The sequence below is a fragment of the Phyllostomus hastatus genome, unplaced genomic scaffold, assembly GCF_019186645.2.
Source record: "Phyllostomus hastatus isolate PE091 unplaced genomic scaffold, TTU_PhHast_1.1 phas_contig_34, whole genome shotgun sequence".
Classification (NCBI taxonomy): domain Eukaryota; kingdom Metazoa; phylum Chordata; class Mammalia; order Chiroptera; family Phyllostomidae; genus Phyllostomus; species Phyllostomus hastatus.
The window spans coordinates 28,291,911-28,310,363 of record NW_025333857.1 but is presented as its reverse complement, the minus strand read 5'-3'; the positions used below and the strand labels follow the sequence as shown (position 1 = coordinate 28,310,363).

The 18,453-nt window shown below is 43.2% G+C and overlaps 1 protein-coding gene across 4 annotated transcripts; it reads left to right on the top strand.

Annotated features, from left to right (window-relative positions):
* Positions 1–3,084: 3,084 nt before the first annotated feature.
* DMRT2 (doublesex and mab-3 related transcription factor 2) lies at positions 3,085–10,326 on the top strand. Of its 4 annotated transcripts, none has more exons than XM_045840652.1 (5): positions 3,085–3,293; positions 3,429–3,502; positions 4,321–4,898; positions 6,525–6,627; positions 8,733–10,326. In XM_045840652.1, the coding sequence occupies exons 3-5, from the start codon at positions 4,365–4,367 to the stop codon at positions 9,788–9,790; spliced, it is 1,695 nt and encodes a 564-aa protein (XP_045696608.1). In that variant the 5' UTR covers positions 3,085–3,293; positions 3,429–3,502; positions 4,321–4,364; the 3' UTR covers positions 9,791–10,326. The 4 variants fall into 4 exon arrangements, with proteins under 4 accessions (XP_045696608.1, XP_045696610.1, XP_045696606.1 ...); XM_045840654.1 differs by adding an exon at positions 8,256–8,336 and having other exon boundaries at positions 3,085–3,502; positions 8,733–8,862; XM_045840650.1 differs by having other exon boundaries at positions 3,085–3,502.
* Positions 10,327–18,453: the final 8,127 nt, after the last annotated feature.

The following is an 18,453-nucleotide window of genomic DNA, read 5'->3' as shown; positions in this document are numbered from 1 at the left end:
GGCACTGGGTGGCTGGGCCCTGGGACCTGCATGGCACTGCTGTCTCCGGGATAAATGGAAGTTTACTGAGCTCTGTGTGAAGACGATATGAAGACTCTCTGTCCTCTTTATTACTGTCTTCACAACCACTAGGCGAAGGAAGGCCCTTCTTCCCATTTTGCACCTTTGGTGACTGAGGAGCAGAAAAATAATCGACCATGGTCAGGGAATCAGTGGAACCACCAGCCTTGAGCCTAGGCTCTCTGACTGTTATTGTCTCTGAATATTTAATCCACTAACCAGTTTGCGTAACTTCAGATTCCTTTTAAATTTCCCCCGAAAAAATGCAGATTATTTTGCATTTAATGCGAGTTCCTTATAATTCTTAAGCTCAAATTTCCCCGCCCTCCAGCCTTCTCCTTCACCTCACCTCTCAGTGGTTGGTTGGGTCATACATAATTCTCAGGGCCAGGGAGTGCAGTGTAATTCAACTGGATCACAATTACAGCTCCTTGCCCCCAAGTGCAGCAGATGGGGTTCAGGGAGGGTAAGACAGGTGGAGGGGGGCACATGGAGATGGGTAGGAAAGTCTGGCGGAAGCAGTGGGACTGTTACATAGGTTTTTGCTAGGGGTGGGGGGAGCATGTTAGGTAGGTAATTGTCCTGGGCCTACCTACAGAACCCCGTGGGCCCAGTTGCTCCAGGAAGCACACCGGAGCCACTTTCTCCACTTCTGGCTGGATGCTGCTCTGAGGATGCCGCCAGGCTCTGATCCACGTTGGGAGGGCTTGCTCTTTTGGTTTGCTCCCAGGGTGGGCTCTACTGCCCTTGGGTGCCCACACAACCCCCACCTCCCATCTTGGCTTCAGCTGATATAGTTTACTGTACACAAATATCACTTGTTTCCTCCTTATATAGCAGCTTGTACAACTCAAACTAATTCAAGGGCTGCCCATCTGGTTCATTTTAGTAAACAGCAGCTCACATCCTCGTCCTCTCCTGTTCCTTCCTGGTCCCCTTCTCCCCAGTCTGGTTTCCTCAAATTAACAAACCTACTTTCTTGATTTTGTTTCTTAATATTCATCACTGGAGAAACGCTAATGATTTCTTGCCCACCCCACCCCCTGCACCCCAGCAATTAATAAAAACCCAGCCCGCCAATCTGAGTGGTACACACAGCTCTGCTCCCAGGTGGAGGTGAGTGGGTGGGTTGTAGATTGCATACACTTCATGGAGCTTATGTTTGCAAAGGCAGAAAAATGAAGCTAGCAGGGGGAGTCTTAGAAAAGAAAAACCGAATGAGTTGATCAAAACGTGCCATGTCCTATTAAAGGAGGGCTGCTCAAAACGCCAGGTACTAAAATGAAAAGCAGTGCAGGGGAATGAAATAAAAAACGCGAACCTATGTGAAACTTTCTGGCTGGGAGCAAAGAGCTCCACGAACTTTCTCAGATTTAAGGGCTTAAGAGCAGAGGTCGATATAGGACCAAGCTGCTCACCAGTCCACTGCCGTCCCCAAGACTAGCGTGTGACCTAGGGCTCCTCTTTAAACCTCAGTTTTGTCATTGACAAAACGGGGCAAATAATTATTCTGCAGTCAAGAATCTAAACTAACATTGATGAACAAATGCGCTTGTGTAAGTATAAACTACAACACCAAAGCTAAAACTCACTGGTGTTATTTGATGGTGCCAAGTGAGGGGCTGACTCTGTCCCCTGTCTGCGCTTGCACAGCTCCCAAGTCACCCTTCGAGACACCCAGAGCTGCTGAGCTGCCCGTAGGAATAAGCAGGGCTGTTTCTCTACTTCCTTCACTGGGCACCGCAAGCGGCAGAAAAGTCCCCGCACAAAGGGAAATCACAGTGCCTAGTCACTGGGGAAGAACTTTCTAACCTAGCCAAAAGCTGGAGAATACCTGCGCCCGGTAGTTCGCATTAGTTTCACGGCAATTCGTAAGCTCCCATATCGCAACTCTCCGAGTTTGGTTAACTTCTAACTTCCTGAGGGGCTCCGAGAAAATCACATTAGATTCAGTAGAGCAATTTCCTTTTTATTGCGGGCCTACTGTGCGCTCAATCTAAAGGCACTCAATTTCCTAATCTGTCTCCTAAACCGATTTTGAGAGATATTATTTAGAAGTGTAACTAGAAAAGCGTCTAAGTGATTTTAAATTTACTTCAAGAAATAGAATGCAGCATTGAATTGGGGGACTAATTCCTTTCAACGTGTTGTTAATGAAACTGTTATTAAATATTTATGTAAGGATTTTGAGGCAGACAGTAGGGCTTTTTTTCTTTATAAAAAGGCACACTAAAAAAAATAATCTTTTCATTAAAAGAACTTCGTTTTAAAACATGCTTAGAGTGAATATATTGTACCTAAATCTCTTAAAGGCAAGTAGGTCCGTTCTCCTTCAAATCAATTGTAATAGTAATTGAAAGCTGAAAAATGTAGTTGACATAGGTGATTTGGCGACCTGCCTGCCTCCCAGCCTGGGTGAAGGTTAACGAGGAACTACTCTGCATTTCGAAGACTACAGGCGTTGGCCAGAAAAATATCTACAGGTTATTTGTCCGCTAACCCCGGCGCTGCGGTGCAAGGCAACTATTGATTTAGTCTTGCAGAAGAAAGAATGCAGCTGTGCTCCCGATTAGAGAGGCCTCATTTTTGCGCCCTATCTGGGTTAAAGATCGAGCCGCAGACTACTGGTGATGCTGACAACGTAGAGATCAACAGTAACTTTCTATCTCTGCCATGCTATTACCTTCTCCTGTGGGCAACGCGATTCGTAATAGTGTGTGTCTGTTTCCTAGTCGGGGAGATAAATGGCGACTTCACCTCTGCAGGCGCCGTCAAGCTTTGGATTTAGCGTCGGGACTAGCTACCCGGCTGCACCGAAGGCGGCGCGGGACTATTCAGGCGCAGTGCAGCTGGGAGGAGCGTGGCCGCTGCAGGGCGGAGACGCGGCAGGGAGGGGGTCGGTGAAGAGCCGGGTCGGCAAGCCTCGACCAATCAGCATGCACACCGCCTGACAACTGGCCAATCAGCGGGCGCGAAGTTCGGGGGCCCGAGCGGATAATACTAGGAAAAGGGAGCTGAGGCAGAAGACTGCAGCTAGGAACTCTGCTTCGTGCGTAGCCGTGTGCGTTCGCCAACCCAAAGAGCCCTGGGTCTGAGGCAAGCCGGGGCGGCTCGACCCTTCCTGCCCAGCTTGGGGCAGAGGAAGCCGAAAGTAGCTTCAGCGAAGTGAAGCGCCCGGGGCAGCCGTGGACAGATCTTAACTTTGCCGAGACCGGGATGTGTAGGGCGAGGCCGTAAGGACTTGACTCACCTTCTCCATCCCCTTTCTACCCTACTCCCCATCCAGTGGGCTCCGGGCTTCCAGCTGTCAGCGCCCCCCCGATTTCGTGGCAGGGTGTGGCAACCCCGATTTCTGTTTGCAAGCACAGCCAGCAGTCCAAGAGCCAGGTCCCAAGGCTGGATATCTTTTGCCTCGGCTGCTAGCCCGGGCTTCAGAGTCTTGGTGAGTGCTGTGATGTTGCGGGGGTGTCGGGGGGGGGGGCAAAGGGTGAGAATCGCCTTTCCTTACCTTTTCTATTTTACTTGGAAGTCTTGCCTTAAAGTGCAAACCATGCCCGATGTGCACAGACCCGCGCGGCTCAGCTCAGCGCGGCCCAAACACTGTTGATGCTGGAAAGGCATCTGCATCTCTGTGACCAGTGTCCCTATGGGACTTTAATGACAGCCCAACACTTTGGTTATTAGTCACTTATTAGCTGGGGTGGGAAAGGGAATGAGAGGACTTCTCCAAGCCCACGGAGGGGTCTTCGTGAGGGTGTAGGTGGATGGAAGACATTTAGGAGCCAAAGAGCGGTACCTCTCTATTTGAAAGGCCCCTTGTGAAGCAAAGGAAAATAATGATCCTATAGACGTTTTTATATTCATCGTGGCCATACTAGTTGGTTACGGGGAAGCCTGACAAGTGGCCTAAGCCGGCCTATTTGCGGACAATGCTTATGTGCGTGTGTGTGCGTGTGTGTGTGTGTGATCAGTGCATTACCCCGGGACTCTCCCGAAAGTGTGTGTACAGCTAGAGTGGGCTGCGGTTAAAGCTCACAGAGCACTTCGAATTAATAGATAAATCCTTGTTGGGTTAGGATCCGGGGGCGGGGGTGGGGCGGTTAAAGTTACAAGACAAGGCTTGTGTGACCTGGATATAAGGAAAGGGTAAAGAATAGGGCTCTTCAGGGGCTGGAGGCAGGCAGACCGGGAAGTCTGGCCCCAAGGCTTGGGGATAGTGCCTCACTGCTGTGGGTTTTGGGGTCATTTTGTGTCTCCCAGAGTGCAGGCCACTGAGCGTGGGCCCGAGAGAAGCGCCACGCGCCATGGCCGACCGGCAGGCAGGCCCGGCGGCCGGGGACTGGGAGATCGACGTGGAGAGCCTGGAGCTGGAGGAGGACGACCGCGGGGCGCCGCCGCCAACGCCGCCTGGGCCCAGCCCGCAGCCGCCTGAGGTGGACGGCGAGGATGACGACGAAGAGGACGAGGACGATGACGATGTGGACGAGGAGGGCGACAGCGAGGAGGCAGGCGCGTCCCCAGGGGTGCTGTGTCGGCCACAGCAGCAGGGGGTCACACCGCCGAGGCCGCCTCCCGCGCCGCAGGCCTCTCAGGCCTCGCAGGGCCCCGCCGGGCACCCGGAGCGCAGCGCGCACGCGGGCAGCGGTGCGGAACCGCGCAAGCTGAGCCGCACGCCGAAGTGCGCGCGCTGCCGCAACCACGGGGTAGTGTCCTGTCTCAAGGGTCACAAACGCTTCTGCCGCTGGCGTGACTGCCAGTGCGCCAACTGCCTACTGGTGGTGGAGCGGCAGCGCGTCATGGCCGCCCAGGTGGCGCTCCGGAGGCAGCAGGCCACAGAGGTGCGTACCCCGGGGCGTCCGAGCCTCCGTGTGTGTCCGGGAGCCGTGGGGGACAAGGCTACACCCTTCACAGGGGGGCCCAGGGCCCCAGGGCGCGTGGCACTCCCCGGCGCCTGGGAGTGTGTGAGAACAGTTTTCTCCCAATGCAGGCTTGCAGGGTCAAGAGGTAGGATGCTCTGGGCGTCGCTGGGGAACTTCGTAGAAAAGATTTTGTGTTAAAAAGCAATTAGGGTCTGGAAGTCTTTAGGCCTGCTCGGGACATTGTGAAAAACAATTTATTTTATTTTTTATATTTTAAAGTTTATTGGTGGTGTTGGGTGGAGGAGGGTTACAGTGTGGTGTCCTTTTCCACGCTCAGTGCTGGACTCTTGTTGATGGCGAAAAAGAAGGAGCTAGGGCCCAGGTTCCTCCCACTGTCCTGGGCCGTTTCATATAGGCTGATGTGGTGCCCATTTTACAGATGAGGTCAGAAGTGGCGTGGGAAGTTAAGTGTCCACAGTTCAAGATCATGCAACCAGAGCTTTCTTAAAAGCCATTGGAGGGGTGTCTGCCGCCTCCCACCATGAGGCCCCAGCTGTGGGAAGGACCCAGGATTTTCCTGAAGGGAGAGGAGTTTCCTGAACGTCTGACTTGATGTTTCCACTTGTTCCTGCATAGGGGGAAGGGAGCTCAGAGTGAGGAAGGCTACACGCGGCTCCCTCTCACACTCAGGGCAGGGGAAAGATTTTTTATTTTACTTTTTTGGCCAAGAGGGGCCGGAGAGTGGATCTCTGTACACATCGAAAATAATGGCCCTAATGGAAAGCCTCCAAGGTCCCTGGAGAGCGAGCTGGATGCCTGAGGGGGTCCTGATCCGGGTTCCGTCTTGGCCGCCTCCTGCGTCCTGTGTGTTTCACCGCGGACCCTGGGACCCTGCGTTCCCTCTTGCACCCCAAGGCCTGCTGGGCTGGACACTAGACCAGAAGGGCACAGAAGTCTACCCACCTGGCGGTGACTGCGGGAGGAAGGCCTCGATGTCCGGCAGCTCTCGCGGCTTCGGAGGATTTTGTTTGCTGTGTCGAGTCCCCCTCACCCACGAACAATCCAGAGTTTCCGGCCGGAACAGGGAAGAGTCTAAGAGATAGGGATCCTCATATCTATTCCTCGACCCCCTGCACCCATCCTACTTGTCCTGCTGTGGGGAGAAACCAGCATCACGTCATTGCCCAACAGCAGGCCATGCGCACCTTCAGCCCTGTCTCTGGGTGCAGAGGATACGGTGCTTGGCGGCGGTGGCGGCGTCGCAGCTGTCTTTCAGGGCCCAGGGCCGGGTTCCCACTGTTTACTGTGGATTTCCTTCCTCCGAATCGTTCCCCCAATTCTGGCTGCTGGTCGTATCTGGGATGACTCTGGCAAAGCAGCCCCAGAGAAAGCCAGGGCTCTGCTCACCAGTTGGTGGCTTTGGATAGAGCTAGCTCGTTGTGTTGGAATTAAGGAGCGCTAATATTAATTCGTTTGGAATCATTTTCACATGGGATAGAAAACATGAATACATTTAGCCCCAGGAACATTACTGACACCCTTTCCTTCTTGTTTTTCTCCCACATTTTTAAAAAAGGCATTATTGATTATTTCTTGTGTTTGCAGGACAAGAAGGGGCTTTCTGGGAAACAGAATAACTTCGAGCGCAAAGCTGTATATCAGAGGCAAGTCAGGACACCCAGTTTGCTGGCCAAAAGTATTTTAGAAGGTAAAGCAATGCAAAATCGTCCCTTTAGCCTTTAAAACCAAGTTCCAAGTGATTCTCATCATTCTGGTGTATGGTATTTTTATTAACCTGTGAAGGAGAAATCTGAGGGGAATGTACCTTTCATTAGAAGGTTTTGCTCCAGGAAGGAAATCAGGACACGGGAAAATGAATCCATCCTGTTTTTGTCACTGATAATTTTGTTGTCTGCTTAAGAGTTAAGGGGTTAGCAGGGAGTACATATGAAACTTGCCCTAGTATGAGGGATGTACAAAGTTATGCTGCCAAGTGATCCCAGAGCAGATGTCCTGGAAGGAAATAAATTGTAAAAGCTTATTTAGTTGTTGGAGCTAAGTAGAGTACGTCAAGTGAGGACTTTAGCAGCTACCCACACTAACACTTCGAGTCTGGGCAACCCAACCTCTAATTCCACTCATTTTCATTTTACCATTTCTCTCCCTAGATTATCTATAATTGTGGTTTTTCCACAGTTTATTTTATCATTTTGACAGTTGACATTGTAGAATCAAACAGGTGAAGTGAAGGCTGAATTTGAACAGTGTGAAATCTTTAACCCTCTCCATGTTTTTACTTCCTTTAAAGCCTGGGATACATTAATTTCTCTTAAAATACTACTGATTTTTCAAAGCATATTGGTATGGAATTTATTGATTAACCTGCTAAATAATATATTGACTACCTTTCACCAATTAAGGAAAAGAAATGTTTATTTCTACCTTTCACCAATTAAGGAAAGGAAATGTTTATATTTGCTCTAAGTACTGCTGCCTCAAAGATTCAGGTTGAAAAGCAAATTTTTTTTTAAAGGAGACATTTGAATTTTGTTTTTTCTTATGTAGCTTCTGAATTGAGTTTGGTCTGGACAGGCTTTAAAGTTTGTTCATGTTTTACCCTGTGCAGTGTACTTCTGACCTTAGAATGGTTTCTGATGCATTGAAAGTGAATTTGATTACAAACTGGGTAAACAGATTTATAACCATAGGGCCTGCACTGATAAACTGAAATTGCGCCAATGCAATTTGAGAAGTGGGAGGAAGAAATAAATGTAATAGTAAATTGGAGTAAATAACTTTCTGACAAAAACTTACCTTAGAAAAAGAAACATTAATTTTCAAATTTTATTTTATTTGCAAATGAGTATGATGGATTTGTCACTATGTAAACACAACCATTACAATGAATCCTTCAAACAAATTTCATAATGGTAAGCAAGTGCTTGGGGATGATGAAAGTATTTTATACCACCAAGAAATCTATTTATATTGTTAGATTAATTTTTGCTTTCAACTTCATAAATTTGAGATGACTTAATCTTTGTTCTAATGATTGCTTATTCAACCATCGGGGTGTCTGGCCAACATGATTAGTGCTTGGGGGAAATGCATTAGAGCAGTTTTTTTATATAGAAGGGGATCTCAGTGCCAGCCCCCACTTTTGTTTGTTTGTTTTCTATTGGTGGTCAGGGGCAGGGGCCTGGTTCAGTGTTCACTGCAGAGTCTGTTTGACGAGGTAACAGCTCTTTCTAGTTTCCTTATGTCTTTTCTGTATTTCCTTATGTCTTTTCTGTTTTTCTCCTCACTAATCTGCTTTAACTTTCTCTTTTTTCCTAGTTCTCCTTGGATTATTCTCCAACTGTAACAATGTGTACATAATGAGCCATCTTTAGGAAATAAAAGTGACATCAGCTCTAGGTATAGATACCTTTTTTAATAATGGAAAAAGATGACATGGATAGTAATGAATCATTGATTGAAGTAAGATTAGCAGCCTTGTTTATGTGTAGGAGCCTGGGAAGAATATTAAAATTTCAGCCAGTAAAGTACGCTTGTCAAAGTAAACAAACACACTTATAAGTACTAAAACAACAATAACAAAAAGTTAGAACACAAATATCCTTTCCCCCAAAAGGAACAATTTTGAATTGAACCAATACTTTTGCTTTCTGTGTAAAAATATTAGTGACATAGAACTATAAACACTTGTTCTGCCAATTTGCAGTGTGTCTGTTGCTTTCTGGATTTCTGGATTTCTAGATTTCCCCCCCTAGATGTTAATCTCTTTTGTATGCAATGCTTGCTTATTTCTAGGCTACCGCCCCATCCCAGCAGAGACTTATGTGGGAGGGAGCTTACCTCTACCTCCCCCAGTAAGTGACCGGATGAGGAAAAGGCGGGCCTTTGCTGATAAAGAGTTGGAGAACATTATGCTGGAGAGAGAATATAAAGAGAGGGAGATGCTGGAAGCTTCCCAAGCTGCTGCGTTGTTCCTGCCCAACCACATGGTACATGGACCCGAATACAACTCCTACAAAAGTGCTTACAGCCCCACCCCAGTGGAACCACCAAACAAAGACTTCTGTAATTTTTTGCCCACCTGCCTTGATCTAACCATGCAGTATTCAGGGTCTGGGAATATGGAACTAATTTCTTCTAATGTCAGTGTGGCCACGACTTACAGACAGTATCCCTTGTCCTCAAGATTTTTAGTTTGGCCCAAGTGTGGCCCCATTAGTGACACTCTCCTCTACCAGCAATGCCTGCTAAACACCACCACCTCTGTTCAAGCCCTGAAACCTGGGGCCAGCTGGGACTTGAAGGGAGTGCAAGTCCAGGATGGACTGGTTGCAGAACATGATATGATGCCACCAAAACTGGAAGGTTCTCTGGTGCTGCCTCACACTCCTGAGGTCCAGACCTTAAGAAGTGACCTTCAGGGTCACCAGGCTGTCCCTGAGAGGTCTGCATTCTCCCCACCCCGACGGAATTTCTCTCCTATTGTTGACACGGACTCCCTGGCAGCTCAAGGGCACATCTTAACCAAGATCAGCAAAGAAAGCACCAGGCACCCTCTGCCACTTAAACATAATCCATTCCACTCATTATTCCAGCAAAGTCTTAATGACAAATCAGGTTCTGAGTTGAAAACACCATTTGTCAAAGAGGCCTTTGAAGAGGCCCCTAAGAAACACAGAGAGTGTTTAGTCAAGGAGAACCAGAAGTACACATTTACAATAGATAGATGTGCAAAAGACCTTTTTGTAGCCAAACAAGTTGGAACAAAACTCTCAGTGAATGAACCGCTGTCATTTTCTGTTGAGTCTATTCTCAAGAGGCCTTCATCTGCCATCACTCACATCTCTCAGTGAAAGCCTGCTGAAATGGAAAGCTGGATTTTCTGCAGTCTCAGAAGGTTCTTACCAGTTGCTGATTTTTTTAAAAAGAAAAAAGTTAAGATGTTTGTATAAAGGAATTTCTAATGTAAATGATGGTGATTAAAAAATTTATATTCATATGCATGTACTTCTTCTCACCACCTGTTTAAACTTAAAAATGGAAGTTGCTTATGTGCAAATTATAAAGTTTCACACTTTATACATTATTTCAAAAAGCAATAAAATTGACACTACCTTGGAAAAGACCTAGTATTTGCTGAAGTAAATAGTTGTCCTTGTCTAGGCAAAAAAACTAATGTCCATGAAATGTGATCTTTATTTTTCTATGATTCTTTGTATTTTCAAGTGCTTTTAATGGTCCATGGGGGCCACAGGAGAACCCTTAGAATGCCTTAGTTGTTGCATTTTGGAGGGTATGTAAATTTAGTTATTTAAGACTGAGGCGAAATAGCTTTACAGAGAACATAGGTAAGATTTTCATGTGTATAGAATCATAATTTTGTGTGATTAGGGAAAGTTGAATTAAATTAAAGAGAAATCAAGTTTAATATTTTGTTCATATAAAGACATGGGTTCTTGGAATGGATCTCTTAACTCTCTGGGTCCCAGTGTCCTTCCTTGATGGGGATGTGTATGTAGTAGAGCTTCAAGCTTCTTTTCTCAATTGAACCTTCATACTATGGTTTGGGGGTTGCTAGGAGCCCAGAGCAGATTCTCTTGTAGGGTGCCATCAGTTTCAACCATGATGGCACAAGGTTAGAGACCCTCTCAGCTTTTGTGTAACTTCTGTTTCCTAAGGACTGGTGGCAGCAGGCATTTAGAGGCAGGCCCTGGGTGTCAGCTTTATGTGTCTCACATTTTCAGCAGCATCAGAGGTTTTCAGTGGAGCTCTTTTTGGAGTTAAAAGCTTTTACTATTCAAATTGCTTTATCTGCCAGTTGTGGGGGGGGGGCAGTGGGGGGGGGGCCGGGGTGGGGGGAGCCATCATATGTTTATCATAGCATGAGGGTGGCTTCTTGATTCTTAAACTTTCCCCCTCTGTTTTTAAAGGTCAATAAAATGCAAACTGTTGTTCTATATGATTGATACAGTAAGACCTCATCTGTGGACCCCAAGTCAAGTTCTAAGATGTTTCAGTCATTTCTGCACAGAAAATCAAGAGCCAAATATCTCACCTTTTAATTTTGCCGTGGAGTGAGTTTATTTTCAGCGCTGCTCTCATTTGGATGACAAGGCTGTTAGGTGGGTGTGTGGAATGTGCCAAGAAATTTGGCAGTTTAAAGAGTTTCTTGCTCTGGAAAACATTTAAAATTATTCAAAAACGATTTTGCTACTGATGAGCTCATGTAAATCTCCAGGGGTTCTCTGAATTGTTGCTTAAAATTAGCATCTGTTTCAAAAACAACAAGCCAAACTTAGGTTGATTTTCAGTTTGCATTTGTAAAATAATACTTGGTTTGGTGAGTCAAATTTACTTATTTTTACTGTTGCAAAAGCCAGAGCGAATGGAAGTTTGCCAGAAGAAAAGAAAATGAAAGCAGGCAGAGATCCCAATAACTGTTGAAGATTATCATTAAGTGGAAAAATATTTTCTAGCCCTGAATGCCCTGGTGTCAGAGATGGAGCCTCACTGCAGTCACCCACTGCCCCCTCCCAGTCACTTTGCTGTATCTTTATAGTTATTAATTTTATTTCCTATCAGGAATTTATTTTTTGTCAAGTGTTAGATGTAAACTTAGTATTGAAATCCAACTGCTGCAAGGTAATGGGGGGAAACTATAAGTCCACATTAAAAAAATTTCAAGGAGAAGGCCTTCTAAATCTAAACATGGATTTTCTCTCTTACTTTATTGTAGTTTTTTGAATACTTATATTTGTCAATTATGTCTTTTTGTATTCAATGAAAATTTGGGGATGTCATTTCTGTTTTCTCTTTGTATCATTTTCATCTCATTAGGTGAATCCAGTTGACTGTGGGTATTAGTGGTTTTCCTCACACTACCAGTGACCAGAATTTTATTGTTCTTGAACATGGATGAGGGTCAGTACTTTGCTTGGTGAAATTATTATCATACCATTCATTAATTCTATTGTAATGGCGAGTTCTCAGAATTTCAAACCCACCAGCTCTCCCATCAGCCACTCAGTGAGAGGTTTGTGCTTGGCTCTTTGCTTCTTTTAATCATTTTCTCTCATAAAAGCTACTATTTTACTATAAAGAGCCTTCAAAGGACATTGTCATTGACATATTAAATCAAACTCATGCTTCAATTTAAGCATTTTCTATGTTCGAGGCAATAAATGAATGTAGCTTTAATCATTTTAAGAATGTAATAGGCCTTTTTCTCAATTTAACTCATATTAATGCAGCTTTAATGGCATTTTTTTTCTTCTATCTCTACTAATCTAATATTAGTTTTTGCTCAACTTGCAGTTTTGAATAGTTAATAGTAGTTAATAGTTTATTTAGAAAGTTCCCTTTTAACCCTTTGGTGGCTGAAGTAGGAAAAAAACCTAAACGAAGCTATAAAGTAGAAAAGTTGTTTCCCTTCTCTCTTTTTTTTAAACCTAGGTCTTTTAATTTAGTTAACAATATACTATATGTCTTTAATTGTAGTAAAATCCAAATAACATAAAATTTGCCATCTTAACCAGTTTTAAGTGTACAGTTTTAGTGTACAATGTGAATGTAACAGTGTGAATGTACTTACATTCACATTGTTGTGCAATCATCACCACCATCCATTCACAGAACTCTTTTTATCTTCCTACCCCCAGTCCCTGGCAGTCATTCTGTCTATAAATTCGATTACTCTAGATAGCTCATGTAAGTGAAATAATACTGTATTGTCCCTTTGTGACTGGTTTATTTCACTTAGAATAGCTTCTTCAAGGTTCATTTATGTTGTAGCACATGTCAGAATTTCCTTCTTTGTAAAGACAATAATATTCCATTGTATGTATATATCACATTTTGTTTGTCCATTCATCTGTTGGGTTGCTTTCCCCTTTTGCTATTGTGAACATGGGTGTACAAATATCTCTTCACCTAGTCCCTGCTTCCTGATTTCACTTTCTTTCCTATCATAGTTTTCTCAAGTATACCTCTCTTCCACTCTGTCCCCCTCCCTGAGCTCATGGACCATCTTCATTTCTTACCTAGGCAACACCAGTGTGTTCAGAGAGGCTCCAATATCAGTTGTGTACCTTTTAATGTGAATTTGTGTGTGTTAACACATCATCTGCATTTAAAAGCTTACTTCTAATTGTGGAATGAAAGACTTCTGTTAATTTGTATTAAGAAACTTTCTGGAATTCCTCCTACAAACTATCAGCAGTGCTAAAGAGATGAAGAAAGAAGGAATATCTACAATTCCCTGAAAAATAATAACTTAGTATTAATGTTGGGTTTTTCAGTCAGTGCTAGAATTTTTACTGCCCTGCCTAATTTTATTTATTTTTGGATTAACCTCCTTTGTTCCTATTCTATATCTGTAAGCTCAGGGTTACTTTCTTCTAGGGTCCACTTTGTAGAGCTGATAGTTCTTGAAATGCTGGATGCTGCAATATATAAACTTGGGTTTGTGGCACTCACTTATTTTTATTTTAATAATTGTATCAAGCCTTTATCATATTGATTACCTTTATTTCGTTTTTCAACTTGTTATATCTAAACACATTTAGGGCATGCTAGACGGAGACACCTGAAATAGGCTGGCATCTGATGTAATGAAAAATGTGTCATAATAATAATTAACATGTGTTTAGTGCCCCCTAATTTATGAAACATTCATATTTATTTCTTTTGTTCCTCCTATAAAAGTTCTATATAAAACTGGCAAATGACAATGTCAATAATTGGATCTACGTCCTCTGTGTGTGTACATGGGAGATTTTTTCTAATATGTATGAACTGACATGGCCTAATCTGCCTCTAAGAGTTTGTATGTATGTAAATGTTACGTACATCAAATGCTTATAATATATAATATATATGATAAGTTACATATGTATAATGTTCCCTGTATGACTGCATATATTTCTATGTAGAAACATTGGTATACCTACTTTAGCTTTATAAAGTATAGTAACATACATATACACACGATCTCAGGGAGTTATGAGAACAAATGAGATAAAGAACAAGAAAGGGAACCTACTGGGGAAAGGATAACTAACTGGTAGTCTCAGCTATATCACATTTGAATCCACTGTGGCATTTATATCAATGCCACACTTTCCCCAGGCTGCTTCCAGCAAGTGACAGAGAAGTGCTAGAATGGAACCTTTTTTTGTCCTGAGAGGGGACCCCTCATGTGGGAACTCCCCATCCAAGCATTTTGTTATGGATGTTTTAGGAGCCTAAAAATGAGCACTGCTATTATATGCCTGGAGTTCAATTAAGAAATAGAACAAAGGAGCTGGCATATGGAGATTAGAATATACCTTACCTAACTTTATTACTGATTGTGATCATATCAGAAGATGACATATCCAGGAGCAAGTTCCAAAACTAACCCCTAGAATTGATCTCTAGTACTAAACCCAAGAATTAAATAGAAGTAGCCACCTGAAAACAGTCTGCATTGGTTCACCACACCTCCGCTGCAGGCAGAGGCAGAGGCAGGCAGAGTGATTGAGTGTTTCTGTTCTCTGCCTGTGTGTTTGTTCTTGAAAGAAAGGGGAGAGAAGAAGGCAGAGCTATTCATGCCTTTTTCCTTATTCCATACTCACCAATCAGGTAAGTTACTCTAATCTCTACCCTTTGATTAACATATAATTTGTTAGTTCTTTGTTTTGAATTAAAATCAATCTAAAGACCACAAACCCTAGAAGAGTTCAGGTCATTGCTGAAGATATGAGTTAGGGGCCAAGGAATGGTGTGGTTACTTTATGTGTGTTAACTGGACTGAAGACTGTGTGCACTTTTTTTTCTTTAGAATAAAAACAAAAACTAGAGGAATCAATTAATTTACCCCAGATGGTATTAAGACATTACGTATAAAATGTTGGCCAATAATGAAGTATTATTTCACTGATGAGTGTATCATTTGATATTATTAAGTAGCATGACCCATGGGGATTGTACTTCTATCATTCATCACCAAATTATTGTCATGGATTAGCATCCTAAAAAGTTATCATAGGAAGGTACCTGAGATGTTGTGGAAGTTTTAAGCCAAACTAATATTTTCTCTTTTGACAGGGTTGCTAGAGAGGTATCAGGGAGAGGAATGCTAAAGACAAGATATAGCTCAATTCAGCAAGGCATTTAATAAAGTCTTGAGTAAGAAAAAAATTTTAGGATGGAAAACAGTGAAGTCAGGTGGATTTTTTAGCTGTTTGAAGAGCTACCTTCAAAAGACTGAGTAATAAATCCATGACAATTTTGAGGACAGTCTGTAGTCTTAGCGCTCATGGTTCTCTTATTTTGGACCATCTTGGCTAGTAAATGAAGGCATAAACAGTTTGTTGTTAATCTTTGGATGACATTAAGTTGGGAGGTCTAACCACCATTGTTGATGGCAGATTAGGCCAGATTAGACTGGGACTATACATCAAGGAGAAAATCCTATATTTGGATTTCAAAAACAACTGTCACAAAACTATGAAACTATATGTTGAGGGAGATTTGACCTGACATTAGTTTATGTGAAAATGAGCTAGGAGTCATAGGGGATCACAAAGCTCAAAAAAGAACCAAGAATGAATACAGTTAATATGTTATAAAATCATATACCTGAAACTTATACAATTTTATTAACCAATGTCACCCCAATAAATTCAATTTACAAAAAAAAGAACCAAGAATGAGTCATGGTTATAAGAAATTGCTAATGCAAGCTTAGATTCTGTTAATAGAGTCAGTCTCCAGATCAAAAGGAATGCTAACTATAGGTCTTCCCTCCCCCCACATCAGATCACATCTGGGATTTGATATCCAGTTCTGTGCATTGAATTTTCAATGGGACATTGATAGACTTGGTTCCAAAGGAGGAATGGAACCAAGGATGAGGGTGCTGAAAGGTCTTCCAGTCTTGTCTGACTGTAGACAGTTAAGGACATTGAGAACGATGACTTGGAGAAGAGATATCTTAAGGGATATCTTAAGGGCTTGATTTGCATTTTCATATATTTGAAATACTGTCATTTTGGAGAAGGAATTAAAGCACCTTGGGAGTCTCTAGAAGAAACAATCAGGGCTAAGAAGAGGATGTTACAGGGGGTAAAGGAGAGCTCAATTAAAGGGAGACCATGTTTCAATTTGGGTTGTCCACGAATAGACATTTTTTTCACAAGGCAGACTAGTTCATTTATGGACCACCCATAATTTAAGGTACTGCTTTCAAAAATTTATAATCTGGGAAGTTAATATAGATTACATTCATTACTTTACTCTCCATTATACTTTGTGAGTGCAGACAGCCCTCTGCTTCCCCACTTCCTCTCTCCTGCATGGAAGGAGCCCACAGTTATTTCCTGTCATTTCAGGCATGGATTGTTTGGATGTGACTCAGCTCTCTTTCACTCTCTCTCTTAATAGTTTTCATTTCAGCCAGAGCTTTTTAAAGTGAAACTTGTAGATTCAGGAGCTCCCTGTAGGAAAGCAGTTTAGCCTCAGCTGCCCCAATTTGTTATGAAACTCAGGCTTGGTGGCCATGGCCATGAAATCAACAAAGGATCATCATTCTTCAACACACACACTAAAGCAGTGAATGGCCCACTGTGATCCACAACTCAAAAAGCCCGGAAGCCCTTGCTGTTAGTGATGACCTTGCATAAAACACTTGCAAAAGCCCAGTGAAATACAAACACAATATACCCATTACTGTCTTCTGAGGTAACGGATCTGAAGACTCAGGGCAGGCAGAGAGTAGGAGGGTGAGTGAGAGAGCGTGTGATTGTGTGATTGTTCATGGAATTAAGTTCAGTTTAATGGACATTTACTGAGAACTTCCTGGGTGCCAGATACATGCCAGTAACTGGGCCTGTGTGTTATTTAGATTCTTTGAAAGTAGGAAAAAAACCTCAGAGGCTTATTTAAGTTATTTTTTAAAATAGTTTATTTTAAGGGGAGATAAGGAAGATGGAAATCTTGACACTTAGGAGGTCTCACAAAGACTGGAATGTGGTCTGGTCACTAGAAGGTGATTCAGCCCAGGTCTAGCAACCTTATTTCCTGTTATTCCCTTGACAGTTAAGTAAATGCATGGCGCAGGTGGGGGGCAGGTAGTACTAGAAATGGCTAGTTGCCTATTCAATATCTATTCTCCTCTTCTTTAGTAACAGAGCCCTCCTTTTATCTAGACTGGTGATGTGCCCAACTGAAAGGCTGCATTACCCAGCCTAGTTTGCATCTAGGTGTGGCCAGCAAAAAGCAGGTGGACAGCCATGGGTGGGACTTCAGGAAATCTCTCTAAAGGGGACTGAAACAACAGGGAAGAGTGCCTTTTTCATCTTCTCTCTTTTTGGAATTTGGGACTCTGGTAGCCTCTTGTGACCTTGAGTTTGGCAGCCATGTTCAAAGGAGTTTGGAGCAGAGAAATCAAAGCAGCCTGGATGCCTTTCACTTTGAGGATCATCTATACCAGCTCTGGATTGCTTTCCTCTGTTTGTTCATCTTTTATGAGAGATAATAACTCTTTATGTGCATGAGCCATTGTCTTTAGGTCTTAGTACAAACAGCTGAATATAATTCCTTCTGATAAAGAAGGGCTTATACATTTGGATGAAGTGTCTACTGCCTGTGTCTGCTTTTCCTATGGTTCCCACTCTATTTTCTCAATTTTCCTTCCCCACGTGACTTCTCTTTTCTGTCATCTCTATGTGCATCTTTTGGTTTCTTTCTCTACCACCTATTGTCTCCTCATACTGTAAGTACTTTTCTCAAACCTAAGAGTGGGACCTGATGAGTTTAGTCAATCCCTGTTGTCTTCTTTTGGGCAAGCCTTGCAGGTAAGGTACTTGCATTGGTTTCTGTGGGGAGTCATGTGGTATAAGCCATGATAATGTCACAAATGAAACACCTCATTGGAAGCCTGGATGCAGTGGATCTTGGAATATAATAAATTCCTCTCCCAGATTAGTTTAAGATAGTTTAGAATAAGACATGGACTCTGCATTCCAAGAGCTCAGGGCCTACTGAAAGAGAAACATCCATATGCTTCATGTTTTTTGCAAAATCCATTTCCAACTATAAGTCAGATATTGTTACTACTAATGGTAGCTAACATTTATTCTGGTCTTTGTTTTTCATCTGACACTTTGCATGCCTTATTTAATCCACACAACTTTTAACTTGTGAATTAGGTATAATTGTTATTCTTATTTCACATGTAAGGGCATAGGCTTAAAGTGAAGCAACTCGCCTAGTATCATGTATATAGGATGTGACTGCATAGAGAAGAATCCCAGGTCATTGGAATTTCAGAGTTTTTACTACTAACCATCTCAACCAATGTCTCACATCATCACCCAGAAATGAAAAAGGGCTCATTTTCATGGCAGCATCTTGCTGTAGAAAGAAGGATACAGGATACAGAGGTGGAAGGTCTGAGTTCTGACCTCAGTGCTTCCTTTCTTTGTCATTTTGCTCCTCTGGATCTCAGGTTTTGTCCATCTGTAAAATGAAAAAG

Excerpts from the sequence above, each read along its gene's own strand:
- DMRT2 (XM_045840652.1), top strand. The coding sequence starts at position 4,365 with ATGGCCGACCGGCAGGCAGGCCCGGCGGCCGGGGACTGGGAGATCGAC. Across the intron at positions 4,899-6,524 it reads GGAGGCAGCAGGCCACAGAG|GACAAGAAGGGGCTTTCTGG; the intron begins GTGCGTACCCCG and ends TTGTGTTTGCAG. Across the intron at positions 6,628-8,732 it reads GGCCAAAAGTATTTTAGAAG|GCTACCGCCCCATCCCAGCA; the intron begins GTAAAGCAATGC and ends GCTTATTTCTAG.